The 23223-nt window shown below is 38.5% G+C and overlaps 1 protein-coding gene across 1 annotated transcript in view; it reads right to left on the reverse strand.

The window, feature by feature from the left end:
• LOC106050291 (DNA helicase MCM8-like) overlaps positions 1-22064 on the reverse strand; it is a 37531-nt gene extending 15467 nt beyond the window's left edge. Inside the window, exons 1-15 of the mRNA XM_056036391.1 lie at positions 21975-22064; positions 20453-20644; positions 12234-12448; positions 10957-11017; positions 10302-10390; positions 9313-9472; positions 7552-7652; positions 6680-6721; positions 6400-6485; positions 5613-5695; positions 5030-5098; positions 3037-3229; positions 2783-2813; positions 2102-2164; positions 189-335 (exon numbers count right to left, since the gene is read on the reverse strand). Coding sequence (XP_055892366.1) covers positions 189-335; positions 2102-2164; positions 2783-2813; positions 3037-3229; positions 5030-5098; positions 5613-5695; positions 6400-6485; positions 6680-6721; positions 7552-7652; positions 9313-9472; positions 10302-10390; positions 10957-11017; positions 12234-12448; positions 20453-20642 — 1530 coding nt within the window. The 5' untranslated portion in view covers positions 20643-20644; positions 21975-22064. The remainder of the gene's footprint in view (positions 1-188; positions 336-2101; positions 2165-2782; positions 2814-3036; positions 3230-5029; positions 5099-5612; positions 5696-6399; positions 6486-6679; positions 6722-7551; positions 7653-9312; positions 9473-10301; positions 10391-10956; positions 11018-12233; positions 12449-20452; positions 20645-21974) is intronic.
• Positions 22065-23223: the final 1159 nt, after the last annotated feature.

The raw sequence follows: 23223 nt of genomic DNA on the forward strand, positions 1-23223 counted from the left end.
TCTAAGCCTTATCTAATAGATTATGTCCCTTTAACTAAATGATTGTTCTTGATGTGGTCTGAGTGTTTGTGCATCTCAAGCAAACTATTTTTAATAGAAACTTTTAATAACATTCATATATTGAACTAGTTTGATATATAAAGAAAGATTATACAAAAATTCAATGTGAAACTTGTTTGACTGCTTACTGTTAGACCAGAAGTGGTGGTAGTGTTTCCACAGACATAGACACTTCGAGGTGCCACTGATGCTACAGACTGCAACATCTGACTCTTGCCAAGACCTGGGTCTCCCACTATCAAGAGGTGGGGATCTCCTCTCACAGGGACACGATTCTGTCAGATTTAGAAACATCACAAACATTGTTAAGTTAAAGTAATAAATGAACATCACAAACAATGCTTCGGTTAAAACAAAAAATTCATTTTCTAATGTTATATTTGCTCAAACTTTCAAGCCGAAATCGAGGAAATTACCATAGCACTACAGACAGTGGAAAACAAATTATATGAAAAATTGCAACCACCATCAGATATTGTTGTCTTTACAGACTCCCAATCTACTCTGCAAGCACTTAACAGCAGCACCTCAAACCGCCCAAGAGAGTTGACAACACTAATTGTGATAATCCATCAGATGATATCAAAATTAAATATCAATATCACACTACAGTGGATCCCTGGACACATAGGCATCATGAGAAATAAAAAGGCAGATAAGCAATCAAAGGCAGGTTCATCTATGGAACAACCAGATAGACCTGTTAACTACCTCACTGTTAGTCAACAATCACAAAGAGGAGTGGCTCAACCAATGGGCATCAGGAAACACAGGCAGAGCCATGTACAAAGAAATGACAACGCCTAACAAACTGGACAGTATTAACTTCCTCCCCCCGCAAAGAACAATCTACAATTTTCCAACTAAGAACAGGACACACACCGCTTTTAAATTACCATCTGAACAAAATAAATTCCACACAACTCCCCCTTTGCAGACACTGCACCCACCCCATTGAAACTGTAAACCATATCCTCTTTGAATGCCCCTCCCTAATCCACCTTAGGCAGACCCTACTTCCACTACAGCCCAACATAACCAACACCCTGTACGGCAGTGCTGAACTGAAGAAAACAGCACACTTTTTTTTCTTGGCAGTCTGCAAAAGAGCTCACAGCTCAGCAGCAATAAAGCTGGCTAGAAGAAGATTTAATCAACATCTCCATTTTTTTTTTAACTGACAAGTTGAAAAATAAATAAACTTTAAAATAGTGGGGTAATTTATCAGATGATGTTGACAAATGATGATCCTATAATATTAAATGGCATTTTGAATAGAGCAGAAATAATGTAAATCAGGAGGATGGCTGTTTAATTCAAGAGTTATGTTCAAATGTGTTTGTCTTAGACTTAGGAACATTAGAGTTTACCCTGCTATATGTCTAGACACACATTTTTTTTAACTGCTGGTCACAGAGGATGGAATATTACTTCACCTTCCCTTTATGGAAGAGGCGTGTTGGCCCAGTGGTAAAGCATTGGCTTCTAAACCTAGCAGTCTCAAGTTTGAATACTGGTAAAGGCTGGAATTTTTGAAATTCTGGATTTTTAGTCCACCCAACTCTAATGGGTACCTAACTTACATGGGGGAAGTAAGGGCGGCTGTGTTGTTGTGCTGGCCATAGAAAAAGGGGAGATTCACATCATCTGCCCCCTCATGGATCACAAGGTCTGAAATGAGTACCTATACTTTTTTCACTTTATAGACCTATATGTTTGAATAAATAACTGTCTTTATTATAGGTTACTTAATGGCTTGATAATGTTCTATAAGACTCTATCTAGTCATTATTATTATTATTATAGCTTTTATATAGCGCTACTTTCATGCTTATAGCATGCTCATTAGTAAAGTACAGGACTCTACCTAGTAATTAGTAAAGTACAGGACTCTACCTAGCCATTAGTAAAGTACAGGACTCTACCTAGCCATTAGTAAAGTACAGGACTCTACCTAGCCATTAGTAAAGTACAGGACTCTACCTAGCCATTAGTAAAGTACAGGACTCTACCTAGCCATTAGTAAAGTACAGGACTCTACCTTGTCGCTTGTGAACTTCTGACTGCTGCCAAACAAGCAAAGAATCAGAGCTGCTTTCACCATCTACACAAACACAATGTATTTTTATTTAGACATTATATATATATGTAAATATAAATAAATAAATAAATAAATTATTATTATTATAGCTTTTATATAGCGCTACTTTCATGCTTATAGCATGCTCAGAGCGCTTTGGTCCAACCTCATTTGTGGACTGGTGGGGGTGGTGGGGGGGACAGGGGCTATCTAGGAGTTGGTTTTCCGTGCTGCCTTTAGGCGCTCAGTAAACCCAACTCTGCCCGAGTCAGGTGTCGAACCTCGAGCCCCCTTCTAGGTAGCCAAGACAAGCCAAGTTTAAGCGCACTTAGCCTCTCGACCAGGCTTCCCACATATATATATATATATAATGTCTTTAGATTATTGAGTATTTCAAAGATGAAATAAAACAACAAACAAATAATTTCAATTTAATCATTATTAAGGCTATCAGAAGTCGAGAATTTAAAAAAAGTTATATATTGAAACATAACTTTTCTGTCAATTGGTGTAGAGTTCTATTTCTATTGTTACAATCAAAACACGTCAATAAATCTATTTTTTAAACAATAACCTGTTTCTACATGTTGGACATTAAACCTTTGCATGTTAAGTCAATAAAGTCAATCAAGCGGTCATTACCTCATGGCCAAAGATACTTGGGCACAGCGACCTAAAGAATGGATAACATAATGATTCAGTACTTATTGGAATCGAGCTAAGATACTAGCAAAAAAAACTAAATGACTACAATTTGAAATATTTTTATATAAAAAAATTAAAAGACTACTTAAATTAAGATAGAACCCAGAATCTGCAACAATGCTGAAACTTACAACATTATTCCTTTTATTGTTATAAAAGTGTTAAACTTAAAAGTGGTGAAGGACACTTGCCCTACAAGCAGTCTGAAGAGGTTCTCCTGACTTTGAATCTCCTGAATGGCATACAATTCTTTCATCGTGAAGTCCATGGCCAGGCCTGAACCAGATTCCTCATCGGAGGCCTTCTTGTTGCCTTTAGTGTTGTTGATGCTGTTACCATAGAGATAGAGCAGGAACATGCACTTGTCTTTATTTTTACCTCGACCTGTACAATTAAGTAATAGAGACAACATTCATCCATTTGACGGAACAGTTTATGGTTGTTAGAGTTCTTTCCCTTAAATTTAGATATAAGCTAATGTTCATACTAGTTTTATTTAATATTTCATGTTTCAACGGATGTGTGGGGCTAAGTACGCTTGAACTTGGCTCGGCTACCTATCAAGGGGGGCTCAATGTTCAACACCCAACTCGAGCAGATTTGTGTTTACTGAGCGCCTAAAAGCAACGCAGATTTTACAGCATTTTCTAAACAAATAAAATTTTACAATAAAAAAATTTTTTTTGACCTAGACAAGCAACTAGAACATTATAATTAGAACTAAGTATTGCACTTATATATTCTCTGCCGTTTCTTTTTATTTCAGAGGCATGTCATATTTGTATTGTATCTTTACTTTTGAAGCTGATGTTTTTTACAAATGGAAGAGTTTGTTTGTAAAATGTTTTACATAATTCGGATGTTCCTTCAGAGTTGAAGATAGTTTACTTCCTAGTCCAAACCTCCCGCAGGACGACGGGGGATGGGAGCGGGCAGGGTTTGAACCCTCGACCGTCGATAAATCCGAACGACAGTCCAGCGCGCAAACTGCACGACCAGGCAGCCATCCAGTTTCTCATGCATTTCTACACATCTGCCATTCCTCACCCACAGACTCTGAGATTATTTCAATGGATATTATTAAGTAATAAAAAAGGAACTATAATCAACTAGGAAACTAGTTCAATTAACATTTTAATAGAATAAATCATAATTATAATACACATCTGCCAATCCACACCCACAGACTTGGAGATCATTTAAATGGATATTATTAAGTAATAAAAGATTAACTATTATCAACTAGGAAAATATTTCATTTAACATTTTAATAGATTAAATCATAATTATAATACACATCTGCCATTCCTCACCCACAGACTTGGAGATTATGTAAATGGATATTATTAAGTAATAAAAGACGAACTATTATCAACTAGGAAACTATTTCAATTAACATTTTAATAGAACAAATTATAATTATAATACACATCTGCCATTCCTCACCCACAGACTTGGAGATTATTTCAATGGATATTATTAAGTAATAAAGTAATAAAAGAGGAACTATTATCAACTAGGAAACTATTTCAATTAACATTTTAATAGAATAAATCATAATTAAAATACACATCTGCCATTCCTCATCCACAGACTTGGAGACTATTTCAATGGATATTATTAAGTAATAAAAGAGGAACTGTTGTCAACTAGGAAAATATTTCAATCAAGATTTTAATAGAATAAATAATTAATTATTATGAAAAGTGGGAATTCTCAACCAGTTGAAAATAAAATAATTGGGAGGCTACTGAAATAGAATGAGGCGCGATGGCTGAGCGGTAAAGCGCTTGGTTTCCAAACTGGGGGTCCAGGTTTGAATCCTGATGAAGATTGGGATTTTTTATTTCAGGATCTTTAGGCGCCTCTGAGTCCACCCAGCTTGAATGGGTACCTAACATTAGTTGGGGAAAACTAACAGCGGTTGGTCATTGTGCTGACCACATGACACCCCTGTTAAATGTGGGTCTCAGAAACAGAGGATCTTTACATCATCTGCCCCAAAGATCGCAAGGCCTGAAAGGGGAACTTTTTTTTCTTTTTTACTGAAATAGAATAATAGAGTTTACTGCTTTGATTAGTTAATGAACTACAAATAGCTACTAAATATGCTTTCGTTTTTTTTTAATGGTACGAAAAAAATTAGCCCTAATTATTTAGTTTTCAAAGTGAAACTTAAATTACCTTCATCCACACTATTTACTTTGACTATTCCTGTGACAGTCACAATATCACCAGGTACACAGGCATCAACTGAGTAAGATAACTTAGTTTAACTTCATTTAAAGTCATTTAACAATTAAAGAACAAAATGAAACATACACAAGGACAACACTATGAGCCATGAAGTTAACTCCCAATAAGAAACAGAATGGAACATACACAAGCACAACACTATGAGCCATGAAGTTAACTCCCAATAAGAAACAGAATGGAACATACACAAGCACAACACTATGAGCCATGAAGTTAACTCCCAATAAGAAACAGAATGGAACATACACAAGCACAACACTATGAGCCATGAAGTTAACTCCCAATAAGATACAGAACATACACAGAAATAACAAGGATAAGCCAGATGAAATAAATCCAGTCACATTAAGAAACAGAGTGGAACAAACACAAGCAACAGGGATAATCCACATGTACTTGACACTATAAAAGTGCTTATGAAATCCAAGACTGTTTTTAAAACAGACTATTTCAGTTACCGGTATCTACGAGATCCAATACAAGCAAAACAATGAACAAAATACTATCTGACCTAAGTCTCGAGTCAGTTCACAATCAATAGTTCGAGGAATTCTCCCAGCATCCTTCTGACAATCCGACATGATTTCTTGCACTCTGAAACCAAAAATAAAACATTTTTTCAATGGCTTTATTTCCATAGCAGTGTTTAAACATTGCACCGAAATAAATGTATTACAATTTATAGATACAACACAAGATAACCAAGAGTTTTGATACAACCACGTTTCTCAAAACCAAAGATCTGCTTGTAACTATTTAATTTGAAAAAGAAAAAATGTTTGTTAGTAAAGAGATAAAGTAAGCCTTGAACTAGGTCAAGCCATTCCAACATCTCTAATACACATGATGTTATGTGGTTAAAGCACAATAAAGTAAAGTTCCCCTTTCAGACCTAGCAATCTATTGGGCAAATGAGGTAAAGGTCATCTGTTTCTGTGGCCTACAGTTAACCCTTGGGTCAAGAAGGTGAAAACACGAGCATGATTAGATTGACCTAGGAACAGGCGTAGGACATAATCATCTTCTTTTTTGGAACTAATGTCTATATTTCATTAGACAAAACAAATAAAAAGTTTGATGTGTTTTAATGAAACTAAATTTAAGATAATTTTGATATGGCTTTTCTTGTGACACTCAATAAAGCTATTGACCCAACATCCACTCTGACATGAATAATAACATTTAGTCAACAAACTGTTACAGCACACCTATAAGGAGAGAACATTAAAACCCATATATACATAAACAGCTTTTATATCTACAGACATATTTTAAAAGGTAGCTTCAAAAAGACATACCTGATGGTTTGCCAGTCAATAGTTTCAGTTTGGCTGTGGCTGCGACAAGGAAGGAAAGTTCTACTGCGACAACCATCCGTTGGGCACTAAAGAAGTAGAGACATACAAGAGGATTTACTCGTATTGGACCATTATAGTCTTGAAACTTTAGTCCAATGTACAGGCCAGAAAAGTGTACATCTTCTATGTCAGAAATGTTAAACCCATAGCTATGTTATAAAATAACCCAAGATCAAAGTTTTGTTAGACAGAAGTAAGAAAAGCTGAAAGAAATCCTTACCTTTGTTGGCATGGTATATTTTCCATCTGGTAAAGCATGAGCCTATAAAAAAAATAATAAGCAAAAAATTTGTATTGTAAAGAAATTCTTATATAACAACAAATACTTAAATGATATTACTTTCGTTCTGGAGTTTTCAGTCTAGTGAAAAATGTTTTTTAGACTGGTAAATATTGCTTAGTTCAACAAGTTAGACCCTTAAACCAAGAGCTTGGTTAATTTAACTTAAGGACATTTAGACAGATCCATGTCTTTTGAACACTAGACAATATGCATCAAGACCATTCTGTTATTCTCACCTCTTCAGCATGTTGGAATGTGACTGCACCACAAGTGACCTACTGGCCAGTTACTCCGCTCCCCTTTTTTTCTATCTGCTTTCTATTATCATTAGTGAGAGTTGATTTAATTTAAGAACATTTTTGAATGTTTAATTTTAATGCTCAGTGTGTTATGGTCCAAGCTCTTTTTGTGGATCAGCGGGCGAACTGGGTATCTGGGAGAAGGTTTTTCACTGCTGCCTTTAGGCACTCAGCAAAATAAAAACTCAGCTCGAGACAGATTTAGAACTCGATGCCCCTTGATGGGTAGCCGAAAGGTTTAGGCCTCTCAACTACACACTCCACTTACTGACCTATACAGAGTTTCTAACATTGTAAATCATCGATATGCCATATAATGCTGAGATTGATCAAGAAAAATAAAGAAACAATTGCCAGGACTATCTAAAAAAAACAAACAACATGAGAAATGTTGCTCTAAGCCAAAGTAATTTTCAAAAAGGGAAATAGTTTTGTGTCATACAGTTTAGCAGTCCATACAATCTACTGCATGTTAAATAAATCCATATTGATGAAAAGGTTTTTGTCTACCTGTATGTGAGCGCAGCTTGAACACTGGAAGGCCAGTTGAATACACAATGGCTTGATGTTACTCACTCTGACAATAGTTCCTTTCACACTAACAAACTTTCCTGGGAACACAAACACATACACCAACTTCATTAATAAATACTCCATGATGCATTAAAAATAAAAATAAATTTTATAGAATCCTAAATGCTGCTGGTAAAGTCATTGGCAAAAAACAAAACCCATTTGGGTAGCTGTTTGAGAAAAACATCCATAAAAAAAAGCTAAACAGATTCAAGAAATAAAAAATCACCCTTTGGGTCAGAATTTTGTGATTTTACCATCACAAAAGAGATACATGACACCAATAGCAAAGACAAACAGACACAAACACTCTTTTGTTCCCCTGGCAATCAAATCATTAAATAGAAACAATTTGATATAAGCTTTTCACATGTAAATTATGAGTGAATCTGGTGTGAATGTATATTTTGTTTTTTTTTCTAGTTACAAGGTTTTGTTTGGTGTAATGCACAAATTGAAAGACAAATTTCCATACGGACAATAAAGATTATTATTATTATTATTATGATAGGTCTAATGTTATTCTTGAATGTAATTAGTGTCATACAGTTTAGCACCATACATTCTACTGCATGTTAAATAAATCCATATTGATAAAAAGGTTTTTGTATACCTGTATATGGATACATTGTTTGACTTGTAGTTTTAATTGAAAATTTTGTAATTTACTTTGATGGCTGTAATATACCTATCTTTTTTTTTAACTCCAATATAGTTACTTTGTAGAACAAAAGCAGAAAGTAAAGATGGTTAATCGTTGTGCTGACACCCTGCTCGTTAACCAAAGAATCAGATGACCTTAACATCATCTGGCTTCTTCTTCTTCTTCTTCTAGCCAGCTTTATTGCTGCTGAGCTGTGAGCTCTTTTGCAGACTGTGCCAAGGATAAAAAGTGTGCTGTGTTCTTCAGTTGTTCAGCACTGCTGTTCAGGGTGTTGGTTATGTTGGGCTTTAGTGGAAGTAGGGTCTGCCTAAGGTGAATTAGGGAGGGGCATTCAAAGAGGATATGGTTTACGGTTTCAAAGGGGTGGGCGCAGTGTCTGCAAAGGGGTAGTTGTGTGGAGTTTATTTTGTTCAGGTGGTAATTTAATAGTGGTGTGTGTCCTGTTCTTTCATCTGGCCTATAGATCACAAGGTCTGAAAGAGGAACTTTACTTTTTTTTTAAAGTGAGAAAGATGCCAGTCTATGCGTAACAACTACACGATAGACACATTTTTTTTACATGTCACCTTGTTATAAACTGGCCTAGGCTGAAAAAGATTTCGTAACATGTTTACAGCTAAATGGAGGCGCAGTGGCTGAGTGGTAAAGCAATTGGCTTCTGAACCGGGTTTCCTGGGTTTGAATCATGGGATTTTTACTTTCTGGATCTTTAGGGTGCCTCTGAGTTCACCTAAGTCTAATGGGTACCTGACATAAGTTAGGGAAAAGTAAAGGCAGTAAGTCATTGCGATGGCCACATGACACCACTGTAAACTGTGGGCCACAGAAACAGATAACCTTTTACATCGTCTACCGAATAGCTCACAAGGTCTGAAAGGAAAATGTAGCAACAACTCTGAAATAAAAACATTATCTTTTTTTCTTTTTACATGATAGACACATTTTTTTTGGGTCACATGCTTACAACTAGAAAGGAAGTATAAACAAAAGCCCCGATTCATTGTCGTTGTAAAAAATAGTCAAGCAAAAATTACCATAGACATTGGCCTTGAAATGTTTCAATGCCAGCGGTGATCCAAAGTTGATTATCCTGGGATATAACATTGGAGCACAATAGTTATTGACCTCTTCCACCGGGCCGCCCAGTTCTTGTAGGATACTGGCTGCCTCTTGTTGGTGTTTGTGGGTGACTATCTTCAAAGTGATACAACAAAATAAAATATAAAAAGGAATCTTTTAAAACAGAGTTGGTAACATTACTAAAAAAAAAAAGGAAGCAAATAATAAATGATGTCAGCCATGTTGATATGGAACCGTTTTAACGTCTTAAGAGCTGAGCTGAAGGCTCTTCGAGCTCTAGGTTTGAAAATAAAAACAACCTGCTTGAGCATCAAACAGTAAAAAAAATAATTTTTTTAATTAAAAATTATCATTTTAAAAATGTTTTTAGTAAACCTTTCTCCTTACAGATACCAAGAGTTGCGATGACATGGAGGCCAATACGAGGAAAGGGCAAACAGGGACGTCCTCGTATAACTTGGTGCCACACTTTCATGGAGGACCTCAGAACAGTGGACACCTTGTGGGAGCAGGCTTCAGACATTACCAGAGACAGATCTTTGTGGAGACAGCTTGCCGTCCAATGTGCCGAACTGCACGGGAGGACCTAAGTCGTAAGTCTTCTCCTACCCCCCCCTTTTTTAAAACAATGTGTTGTGCACTGATGTAGAACATTCTTTACAGGTCTCTACATCTTGAACTAGGGGGCCTGGTAACCGAATGGCAAAGCATTTGACTCCAAAACTCAGTGAAGACATGGATTTTGAATTTCAGGGTTTTTATGATGCCTCTGAAACCACTTGACATTAGTTGAGGAAAGTAATTGTGGTTAGTTGATGTACCGGCCACATGACACCCTTGCTAACTCTCAGCTATAGAAACAGATTCCCCATGGTTCACAGGTTCAAGAGGGGTACCATACGCACTTACATCTTGGACTCACAGGGCTGCTACTCATAATTACCTGATGCATGGCTAATCCCATACAAGCTAGAACTTTCTCTGGGAAATCTTTCAGCTCTGCGCCAAGATCAGCGTAATGAGTTTTGATGACTGCAGAATACAAATAAACTTGTATCACAGGAAAATGTAGCAACAACTTTGATATAAAAATGACATTATCTTTTACTTTACAGCCAGTTTGCTTAAATGTTTTTTAGTTGTACTCAATATTACAAATAGATAACTAATTACAAAATGTATTTTAAGCTTTAAAGTATGAGCTAATATACACATAATACAATTTTATATTATCATTTTATTCTTATGTAATGTTACATATGGGTTGTGGTGGCAGAGTGGTAAAATGCTTAGATTCTGAATTGAGAAGTCTTGGCTTTGAATCTTAATGAAGAACAGGATTTTAAGCTTCAGGATTTTTAGGACGCCCCTGAGTCCACTGAACTCTGATGGGTACCTCACACTAGTAGGGGAAAGTAAAGATGGTTGGTCATTGTGCTGGCCACATGACACCCACATTAGCTACCTGCCATAAAACCAGCTGACCTTATTATAAATTGCAATGTCTGAAAGGGGACTTGACTCTACTACTAATGTTAAATAGAAGTGTAGCTACTTATATAAGGGATGTACTGTTAAATAGAGATTTGTGTACTCACTAGAGTCTTCAGATAATTCCTTATAGTCTATAATGAAAAAACACTTCTGTTCTATGTCATCCTGAGGATAAAAGTTCAAATGGTGATACATGACTCAGAAGTTAAAGTCATAAATAGTTCAGTCAAGTACACAAAGCTGACTTAGGAGTAAAAGTCATAAACTAAACAGTCAGATCAGAAAAGCAATACAAGAAGCGTATTCTAGTTCACAATCAGTTGCAACAAACTGTTTTCATGCACATTTGCACAAGTGCACTTGCACTGCAAGCCAACAACTGAATAAGCTTTTGTCTTCTTTATACTTGTTACAACTTTCTGAGGCTAGGTTTAATAGAAAGGAAACCCTTAAAAAAATATACGTAGTTGTTCTCAAATAGACAAGTTAAATATGTCTGAACGCCCTTACTTTACCCAACTAGTGTCAGGTACCCATCTGAGTTGGGTGAACTTAACACATCCTAAAAATTGAAATCCCAGTCTTCACCAGGATTTGAACTCAAGATCCTCAGTTTGAAAGTTAAGCGCCTTACCACTCAGCCACCATGCCATATGACAAGCTAAATGAAAAGTAAAAAGTTTTCACCTTTTTTTTTAAGAAGAGGTTATTCTAAATGTATGTAAATGGTGAAAGGACAGTTTGGCTTCCAAACTGGGGTCCCTGGTTCGAATCCTGGTGAAGATTAGGGTTTTAATTTCCGAATCTTTGGGCACCTCTGGGTCGACCCAGCTCTAATGGGGAAAAGTAAAGGCGCTTGGTCATTGTGCTGGCCACATGACACCCTTGTTAACTGTGGGCCATAGAAACAGATGACCTTTACATCATCTTTCCATCTTCAACCACCAGGTCCGAAAGGGGAACTTCACTTTACATTACTTTCTCAGTATTTGTAAACATAAAAATAACTCAAAGAGGTAGTATATGCTAGCAACTAAAGAGTTTTTGATTAAACTTAGTTAAACCAAGTGTGCAGAATATATGAAGGAAATTTAAAAGCACAACACTAGAAAGCAGATGTAGAAAATACACAGTTATCTCAATTACTAATTGTCTATATCAGCGGTTCTCAACCTTTTAAGCTCGGCGACCCCTTTTTACAATCTCCCACTCTGCCGCGACCCCCCCCCCTTCGCCTAGACACACACAGCAATAGAAGAATAGACAATAACAATCCTTATTTTTGATGGTCTTAGGCGACCCCTGGCAAAATCGTCAATCGACCCCCCAAGGGGGGTCACGACCCACAGGTTGAGAACCCCTGGTCTATATCATGGCTTACCCAGTCAAACAGTTTATTCCAGCTGACAAAGTACTTCTCAAACACCTGGGCTTTGTCCACGACAGGGCTGTGGTCAGAGTAGGTCTGGTCTGGGAAGTAAAGGGCCCAGCCAGCATATGGAGATACTACCGTTAATTTGGTTTGTACTTTTGGAGCTTTCGCCGAGCTTGGTCCTGGCATGTCCATAAGAGCATGGGCTGGATTACTAGACTGACCTAATAGGACAAAATTTGATGACCGCACTTATCAGAAAAAAACTTTATCTAACAAGCTTCAAAAAATAAGATTTTTTATTTTATGAACAACAGATTTAAAGTTAATCCAGTCTTGTACATTAGAAATGTAAAATCTTATTGATTGATTTTCTTGGCTAGCTGAGGTAACCCATTCCATGCGTTAAAAAAAAAAGAAATACACAGGAAATTAACTTTTTAAGACTATAGACAGGTACAATCAGTACTCATTTTTAATGACATTATGTTACTACTAGTCTCCTTTAATGTGTCAGACACCAGCTAGACAAAGCTTACATTAACTCACTCCATCTGTCTGTCTGGTACATATTTTGTACTTGTTATTTCTCCCACTTCCCATTCTTGGATCAAGTCGAAACTTTGCACAATTTTTCATTGTCCCTAGCAAAACATAATCAATCAAAAAATTATTCAATTAATTAATTAATTAGTGATATTTAGTTAATTTTGTTTAATATAGAATAGAAACAGTAAAATAAATATTACAGTATTCCCCTTATAAAAGTGAAATTCAAATTGTATGCTCAAATTTAAGATGACCAGCAAAGTCGACAAAAAAATTATGCCATGCACAGTTAAGGATTATTTGCTAACAGTGGAAGCTTACTCAAGGGAAGTTAATATTCTTTGTCTTTTTACACTCAGTGAGGATTCATTCTCATGACCTCTCATGAAGCTCTCAATTCATAAATTAAAGGTTAATGTGCAAGACAAGATATAAACCATATAAACATTGGGGGGAAAACTTTGCGCTGAGAACTTTAATTGGTCCTAAAAGGAAAATTAACTCAAGAAAAAAAAACTAATTAATTACCTAAGCCCTGTTTGCTCTTATACATGTGTTTCGCTTAATTAATATTTTATGTGTTCAGTACAATGTACTAACTAATAAATATATCTAGATGTTTAAAATAATGTTAAATAACTTTGTTACTTTTAGATAATATTTATTGGTCCAAACAAATGGAAATTCCGTTTGACTACAATTGACCACCTAACTACTGTAACAATAACAATATAGATGAAAATACAAACAACATTCACCCACAAAACACATACACATTTGCAACCAGCGCATAAATGAGATAGGACTTCTATGTACTTCTTTGTGACGACAGATGACCTTGTAACACTCTGGCTTAAAGTGGGATAAAGGAGTTTTTAAATATTTTAGTTTTAGTCCTAATGGAAAGGAGATGACCACTGTCAGGTGGTGTTTATGGGGTCTAGGGTATGCCGGGTCCCCACCTGAATGTTGGTTATTATCTTTCTGCCGGGGTTATGATTAAGCTGTGGCTCGTCTGCCTTGGCACGTTTAACATTATAACAAGTAGTTTGTTAAATGAGTATCAATAGCAGCTACAACAACTATCAACGTATACTATTGGATAACCAGGTTTCATATGACAAACAAAGGTTTAATGAATTAATGATATAATGAGACAAAAATAATGAATGAATATCAATAGTTTATTTATTTATTTGTTGATTTGAGGCACATCGGCACAATTTAGGCCATGTCGTGCCTGCAGTCCCTTAAGGACTACTCTCTCTCTAAACAGCAAGGGCCAGATTCTATACAGTAATATAATTAAAATTAAGGTCTATTCACAGTTAAAATAGTAAAGGTAGTAAAAATTTAAATATTTGGTAAAAATCTAATGTAAATAGTGTATGTTCACAAATTCAGAAATCACATCTTCGTAGATAGCCCCACTTCCCGAATAAAGCCCAATACCTTCCCAGGGTCGACATTATTAAATAGTGTTTTTAGATTAGTGGCTCTAAAATGTTTCGCCCTGACATCCTGGTATCTGGGGCAATCAACGAGGATATGTTCCACGGTGAGGCGAGAGTCACAGTACTCGGGGGCTCCTCTCTCTTCAGTACAAAAGAGTGCGTGATGTAGGTGTGGCCAATCCTAAGTCTGGACATGGTTGTGCTACCACGCCTTGTCAGACCCTTAGATGTGGGCCGCCACCTGACATCCGCCACAATCTGCCTGAGTTTACTGTGAGTCTCAGCCTCCCATCGGTTCTGCCACTCTCGATAGGTGGCAGAGGCAATACTTTGTCTCAGGTCCGAGTAGGGGATTTGGGTTCCTGACACCGCATGATTTAGGGCTCTCTTTGCTTCTCTGTCTGCGGCTTCGTTTCCCTCAATGCCAACATGGGAGGGGACCCAGATGAAGGTGACATCCCTACGGTCGGCTGTTATTAGGTCCAACAGCTTCAGGCTCTTATGTACCAATGGGATGTCAGTCTTCATCCGCCCCAAAGCTTGCAATGCAGATTTGGAGTCGGAGCAGATTATAAATTTCCTCCTTTCTGATGCTTTTACGGCCATAAGTGCAAGCAATATTGCGTGCAATTCGGCCGTAAAGATGGAGCAGCCATCGGGGAGTCTACGGGAGATTGTTTTGTTCCGAAAGGAGCAGGCACACGGGACCTTTCCCTCCATTTTGGATCCGTCTGTGTAGATGGTGCCACAATCTCCGTAGCTCTCCTGCAGTTCCCTAAAGTGGACTTGTAGTATGCTTGGGTCTGTATTTTCTTTTTTGAAATTAAGGAGGGATAAATTTAATTTGGGTTTATTCATTAGCCAAGGAGGATTCTGAGGGGTTTCTATTTTAGAGATTTGGTCAATGGGTGGGGTTAAATTTTGGATGGGTTCTCTCATTCGAAGGCCCAGCGGCTGTATGACGTTAGGCCTTCGATTGTATAATTCTACCTCTGTGGGGTTAAATATGGAGTCAAAAGCAGGGTTCGTGGGGTTGGATTTTAGCTTGACTATATACTGCATTGCAAGCTTTTTCATTCTTATATCCATGGGGAGTTCTCCAGCCTCCACATGGAGACTTGGGATAGGTGATGTACGAAACGCGCCGAGACAGAGACGCAGGGCAGCATTTTGTATTGGTTCCAGTATTTTTAGGTACGACTTCCTTGCTGCTCCATATATTATGGATCCGTAGTCTAGCTTGGATCGAATTAGACTCCGATAGAGCAGCAGCAAGGTATCTCTGTCAGCTCCCCAGTCCGTATGGCTGAGTACTCTTAGTATGTTTAATGACTTTTGGCATTTCTTCCTAAGTTCCTTAATGTGGGGGAGAAAATTAAATTTGGAATCTAAGGTGAGGCCTAAAAATTTTGTAGTTTTCACGACAGGGATCTTCTTTTTGTGTATAAATAGTTCAGGGTCTGGGTGGAGTCCCCTTAGATTACAAAAATGCATACTAACTGTTTTGGAGTCTGAGAATTTGAAACCATTATAGTTTGCCCAACCCTGAATTTTGTTTAAACATAACTGTAATTTCCTTTCTAAGGTGTTCATGTTTTTCCCATAAGTAAGAATGACAAAGTCATCAACATACAAAGAGCACTCTATGCCAGGGGACAGCGCATTTATGATGCTATTTATTTTAATGTTGAACAGGGTGACTGACAGAATGCTGCCCTGGGGTATACCCATTTCCTGGTCATGAGTGTCAGAAGCGGAGTTGCCCACTCGAACCTGAAATTTTCGATCTTTCAGGAATTCCTCCACAAAACGGGGGAGGTGTCCCTTAAGCCCCATAAGCGCCAGGTCACGTAGAATGCCATGTTTCCAGGTTGTGTCATAGGCCTTTTCTATATCGAAGAATACAGCTACTAGATGTTCTCTTCTGAGTAATGCATTTCTAATATAAGCTTCCAGCCTTACCAGGTGGTCAGTTGTTGTCCGCCCCTGCCGGAATCCGCACTGGTAGTTTGAGATCACTTTATTCCTTTCCAGGTACCAGACCAGCCTACTGTTAATCATTCTTTCCATGGTTTTGCAGATGCAGCTTGTTAGTGCTATTGGTCGATAGTTAGCTGGGTCAGAGCCGTCTCTTCCCGGTTTAGGTATCGGTATAACTGTGGCTTTCCTCCAGCTGTTTGGGAAAGCGCCTGTTTGCCACACACAGTTATAGACCCCTAGCAGGACTGCCAATGAGAGTTCGGGAAGGTGCTTGAGGAACTGGTAATGGATTTCGTCTTCTCCAGGCGCTGTGTCATGTGACTTGTCCAGCGATTCCCTCAGTTCCTCAAGCGAGAACGGTTTGTTGTAGTCTTCATTGTTCTCTGACCTGAAATCAATGGGGTGTCTTTCCTCCCTGGTTTTGACTTTTTGGAACTCTGGCGTGTAGTGTGCAGTGGATGATTTTTCTGCTATTGAGGATGCAAGGCAGTCAGCTATTTCTCTGGGGGACGTGACAGTTCGTCCTTGATTTTTCAAATGCCCTATTGCATTTGATTCTTTCCCTTTGATTCGCCTTACTGCCTTCCAAACCGCTCTAGCAGAAGTTTTGGCATCCAGACTGCCGACAAAACTTCTCCAGGAATTCCTTTTGGCTGACCGTATGGTTTGTCTAGCCTTTGCTCTAGCTATCCTGAATAGCTTTAGGTTTTCCTGGGAAGGATTCTTTATAAATGCAGCCAGTCGTTTTTTCCTATCACCAATAGCACTTTTGCAAGCTGTATCAAACCATGGTTTGCTAGGCCGTTTTGGATTTGCAGAGGTTAGGGGTACAACTTTCCTGGCTATACTTAGTAGCTTGCTAGCAAAGGTATCAGCTGGGTTCTGTTCATGGAGGATATTTTCTGTGATATCCTCAGAGCATCTTTTTTGGAATTGTTCCCAATCGGCCTTATTCAGTTTCCACCGCTGAGGTCGTCCCAATGAAGGGAGATTGTTAGTAATGATGATTGGGAAGTGATCACTTCCCCGTAGATCATTGCTAACTGACCATTTAAAATCGTCCAGAAGTCCGGGGACGCATACGGTGAGGTCAATGCATGTGAATGATCCAGTTCCTGGGTGCAAGTAGGTCGGTGATGCATCATTAAGTATGCATAAATCATGTTGGAGGAAGATATCCTCCAGCATACGACCTCTTGTGTCGGTATTGTTGGATCCCCACATGGTGTTATGGGCATTGAAATCCCCAAGGATTAAATAAGGCCGGGGGAGTTGTTTCAATAGGTCCTCCATCTCTGTTCGGTTTAATGGAGCGCCTGGTGGTAGATACAGGCTGCAGCAAGTGATAACCTTGTGAAGGGTTATCCTAGCTGCTACGGCCTGTAGTGTGGTCTGTAGTTCTACCCTCTCATGGGGGATGCTATCCTTCACAAGGATACAGACTCCACCTGATGCTCTCTCTGCATCCTCAACATTCTTGGTGTAAGCACGGTAGCTTCGGAAGCTGATGCAATCTTTTAGAAATGTTTCCTGTAAGCAGACAGCTACAGGAGTCTCAGAGTCCATCAGTAGCTGCATTTCCTCGTAATTGGCCTTGAGGCCTCTACAATTCCACTGTACAATTCTGGAATCCATGGCTTATTCTAGATGACCTACTTGGAGCTATTTGGCCTTGGGAGGCCCCCGGGGGGGGGTTTCCCTTTATTCCAGTGACCTTGGTATTTTTATTCTTGGGTTTGGATGGAGAGGAGGACAACCCCCTTTTGGGGGAAGTCTTTCTCTCTGGAGAGGGGAGATCCCTCTGGTTAGAGCGGAGGTTATTTCCTCCTCTCTCACCTCGGGCATCCTCTCCGCTTTGATTTCTCCCCTTAGGGAGTTGGTCAACCTCTAACTCAGTAGAGGTTGGGGTGTCTGGCTGGGTTCTCTGAGGAGAACCTGTGTCAGACATGATGTCTCCGGGTTCTCCCGGAGTATTGGTTTTGACATGCTGCTCAGTCTCCATGCTCTCATCAGCGAGCACAGAGAACCTGTTCTTTAGCATGACAACAGGGCTTTCTTGTTTCTTCAGAGGTGTGTTCTTTGGCGGTGTTTTCTTCTGAGTTGGGGGAGGAGGAGGGGGTGGTGGGGTCAATGTGTCCGTCTGTGTGGCTATGGATCTTCCTTTCTTAGCAACAGCCTGGGCGTAGGTCTTTGTCAAGCCGAATTGGCCCTTGGGTAGGGCCAGTACAGCCGATTTCGCCTGGCTAAAGGTACATCCGTTTCTTGCCTTGTACTCCTGCACGGCAACCTCCTGTTTCCACACAGGGCAGTCCTTGGAGTAGGCTGAGTGGCCAGCTTGACAGTTTGGGCATTTGAACTGGGCTGTGCAGCCCTTGTCCTCATGACCCTCTCCAGCACATCTGGCACACACAGTGTTCCTCTTACAGACTGCCGCGCCGTGTCCATAACCCTGGCACTTGAAGCACCTCATGGGGTTAGGTATGTAGGGCCTCACTGGAACTCGTAGGTATCCTGCCTTCACATACTCTGGCGGTGTCCTAGTTCCGAATGTGAGGATAATAGTGGCGGTTTTGACCTCCTCACCCTCCCTGCGCCTGGTAATGCGCCGGGCATGGGTGACTCCTTCAATGCCCTCCACTATTTCCTTCTCGGAACATTCCAGTAGGTCCCTAGAGCTGATTACACCTCTGCTGGTGTTCAGACTCTTGTGTGGCATGACTTCCACTTGGAGATCACAGAGTCTTCTGCATCTTAAAAGCCCATCAGAGTGTGTCTTGCTGTCTACTTCTACAAGGAGTTCCATTGTTTTGTGTAGCTTAGACACACTCTTGGGCTCTCCCACTACTGACTTGAGTCCCTTATAGATAATAAAAGGGCTCAACTTGGTCAGGCTTTTTCCCTCCTCTGTGCATCTAACCACCAGAAATGATGGCCAGGTGGCACAGCTTTTTGCGACCTCCTCTTTTTTATCGTCAATTCGTCGTTTCTTGCCCAGACATAGGTCTGGGGCAAGTAGTTTTGTGTGTGTTTTTTGGTCCATATATATTTTGGTTAATTCGGCACCTGTGCTCCCCACCCGCCATCGAGTCCAACAAGGGGACGGGCCATTCGGATGTCCAGAATGAGCCCGCCAGGGCTACACAGGTGCTATACTCAGTCAGCTGCTACATCGGACATGTGTCCAATACAGCAGCTCCCTGATTGACCCTCCAGCCACCGCCCTCCAGCATAGGTCGACGACCTATGCTGGTAGCTCGGCATGACCAGCCGGTTGACCCAGAGCGGGCCATCTGGGTCTCAGGTCTAGGGGAACTTGGAGCCAAAGTATTGTGTTGTTGTGGTTTATCCTCAGATAGCCACCACTCAAACACCAGGATCTCTTTATCCCCCCTTACCCGTCGCAGTCCACGGCAAACGGACTGGTCTAGGACGTAGTGAGAATTTAAAGTTAAGGAGACAGTGTGATGATCAATGAAGGCAGACTTAGGAAAAGAGGAGGCAGACACAATGATAGAAAAGAAGTAGGGCCCTTTTGAGCTCCAAAAGTGCTAAGGAAAGAGGAGCGCAGTTTAACGTCATGTCTCGGGACGTAATATCAATAGTACCTTTACAAGGTTAGTATAAGTTATATTCAAAATAACATACCACACCTTAATATCAGTGTCACAACTCAAAGCTCACAACCTAAAACCATGGAGGCACAACCCAGCCATCTAACCAATCAAGCTTGACTCCAACAGAGTCCCAAGCTTGCGTCCCTATTCAGAAAATACATATTCCTTGAGATCGCCGTCCACTCGATCATAGGAACAACGAATTTCGAGCTACACCACGAAGACTAATAAAGTAAATAACTGATTTACCCAATACTGGGGAAGAGAACACAGAAGAGAAAATCTCACAAGAGATCCAGCCTCAGCACACAACAGAAGCAAAGCAAGGAAGCAAAATGACATCAACAAAAGCGCGTTCCTAGAAACAAAACTCACAATCTCTTATGGTACACCAAGGGAAGCACCAAAAGAAGATGCGCATGACAACCACTACATTCAGATTTGATGTATATAGAGCTAGCATACAGAACTAGCACAGAGACATTATGAATACTCATTTACAAGATTGACCAATGTTGTTACAGTTATCAAATGAACTCTAGAAGTTGCCTATTAATTTGTTCACAAACACAGGACTTGTTATCAATTTTCTTTTATTTCCTGAAACACTGTCATACAAACATATAATTACCATTAGTATGATTTCCTCTGACATTTTTGTTGTTGTTGTTGTAGGTACCTCTCCAGCTTCCACCTCCCCCTCCTCCTCTGTAATATCCTCCCCTACCTCTACCATAGCCTCTCCACCACCCTCTTCCTTGTCCTCTGCCTCCACGCCATTGACCTCTGCTCCTTGTGCTACCATTAGAAGACTGACTCATGGCTACAAAAAAAAAAAGTGTGTATGTGCTTAATATTGTGGGATAGAATGAATAAATACATTTATTATAACAAAACTATTTGGCAGGAAAGAGATCTCTATAGATCTGATCAAGTATTAGTATTCTTGTTCCTTCTTTTCATTGAAGTTACATTTGACAGTAGATAGATGTAAATCTCTGCATAGTCTTAAAATAATAGAATGAATAAATACATTTTTATTATAACAAAACTATTTGGCAGGAAAGAGATCTCTATAGATCTGATCAAGTATTAGTATTCTTGTTCCTTCTTTTCATGGAAGTTACTTTTGACAGTAGATAGATGTAAATCTCTGCATAGTCTTAAAATAATAGAATGAATAAATACATTTATTATAACAAAACTATTTGGCAGGAAAGAGATCTCTATAGATCTGATCAAGTATTAGTATTCTTGTTCCTTCTTTTCATGGAAGTTACATTTGACGGTAGATAGATGTAAATCTCTGCATAGTCTTAAAATAATATAGAAACCTGATTCTGCATGTATCCTGCATGACCACCTACGTTAATTAAATAGAATCTTGTCTAGATATAGAAATAGAGTCATAGAGGTTATTAATGGACTTTCACAGATATTTAAAATTATTTATCACCATGACAAATTACTAATAATTTTAATGGCTTTTTTTTCTAGACTAGAAATAGTCACATAGCGGACATAGATACAGAATATTCAATATAATCTTCTAGGTCTAGAGTCTAGATCTAAAATCTAATTTAAGTAATTGTCATTTTAGTATATGAAGTAGATCTATAATTTAATCTAGATCTAGAATTAATTAAGTAGAATCTAGAAATAGTAGAATAGATCTAATCATCTATCATTAATATTAATCATAGCTTAGAGTTAGTATCTTCGATCTTGTTATATAATATTATAATTATTACGTGTTACCTCATACCCGGTGACCGGTGTGTATACTCAGTATACTAGATATATCTATACTCTATACTGTGAAGTATAATAATCATATAATGATACTGTCATACTCGAGTCAGACTGTCACGACTGTGTGTGGTAAGATCAGGTACCCAGACGCCGACGGTATTTAAATTATAGTATTACTTTGTATTAGATCTACTACTACTCCTAGTAGTAAAAAGTAGTAGTAAGTAGTAGTAGATGTATTGTATTGTATCTAGTCTTAACTCAAATTGTTACTCATTTAATAAAAGTCATTTCATAGGTCATAGGAACAGTCATAGGCTCTAGATTCTAGATCTAATCATCTAATCTTTCTAGATCTATATAGATAGATCTCTAGTTAGACTCTACTTACTGAGACTTACTCAGTTACTGTTTCAGTGTTGTTTTTTCCTGTTTTTGTATTTTGGCAGACAAGATCACGGACCTATGTATATATTTCTATAGATTATATAAATAGATCATGGATATAATATATCGTTTTGTCTATTCAAAAAATGTTCTTACATTGACCGTGGAACTAATCGAACGGCAACCACGTAAAATCTAAAGTAAAGAAAATTTTACACTGTACTTAAATAATAAGTTAAATTATTAGCAATTAACTTAAATTAAGATATATTTAATAATACTTTAATAGCAATAGGGAAGAAGGCGTATTTGTACATATTTGTCTTAGCATATTGAACAAGAAATGTGCCTTTCTCTTTGTATCTTTCGGAGTACTTTATTAGGCTTTGTTTTTGTATTTGAAGATTTGGTTTAGTATTTTATGTTTGCTAATTTACTTTTTAGTCCTTTATCGTGGAGGGTCTCTAAATTTAATGATTTTTACTAAAGGTGTTATTCTAATCAAATATGAATATTCGTTTGTTATGGTCTGTTGTAGTTTCTTAGTGTTTTCTTGAGTTGAGGTGGTCCCAAACAGAGGAAGCTTATTCTTATCTTATATCTTATATAATACAGACGTTACTTCAAAAAAGAAGATGATTACGTCCTACGCGTCATGCATTTAGTCATGCATATTAACCAATGACTTAAATTCTGCCAATTCTAGATCTATTACTCTCGCGGCCTGACATCAGTTGATTTAACTGCATTTCATATCTGACGAAGATCATAGATTCCTTAATCTACTCATGACATTGAACTGCTATGTTTTGGCAGTAGGTGCAATGTAAACAAGTGCCGCTTAAGTTTGGTTAACTTCCATGGGAAAGTTGTCTAGTATGCAAGGAACTCGATGCACAGGCGACATTTCCTATTGATACTCGAGTGAGAATGGAAATGAGAATGCGCAACTTAAAAAAAAAAAGTCATGAAGAATCTTGAAGATTGTTTCTCTTCGCTTATCAGGCCACACAAAAAAAAAAAAACCAATCTTACTATTTTCTACATATAAATCTAGAGGTTTTAAAATCAACAAAACTCAAAACCAGAGGTATACTTATATAGTAATGTGCTCCTTTTTTCCTAGTGTCATTAGACCAGTGTTTCTCAAACTTTGGTCCTGCGACCCGCGAGACAACCGAAGCCGAAGGGGGTCCGCAGAAAGATGAAAATTGTATACAATTAAAATAACTTCTTTGCTAAAAACCAGTTTATCGGATCGGA

Source organism: Biomphalaria glabrata, chromosome 7 (assembly GCF_947242115.1).
Source record: "Biomphalaria glabrata chromosome 7, xgBioGlab47.1, whole genome shotgun sequence".
Classification (NCBI taxonomy): Eukaryota; Metazoa; Mollusca; class Gastropoda; family Planorbidae; genus Biomphalaria; species Biomphalaria glabrata.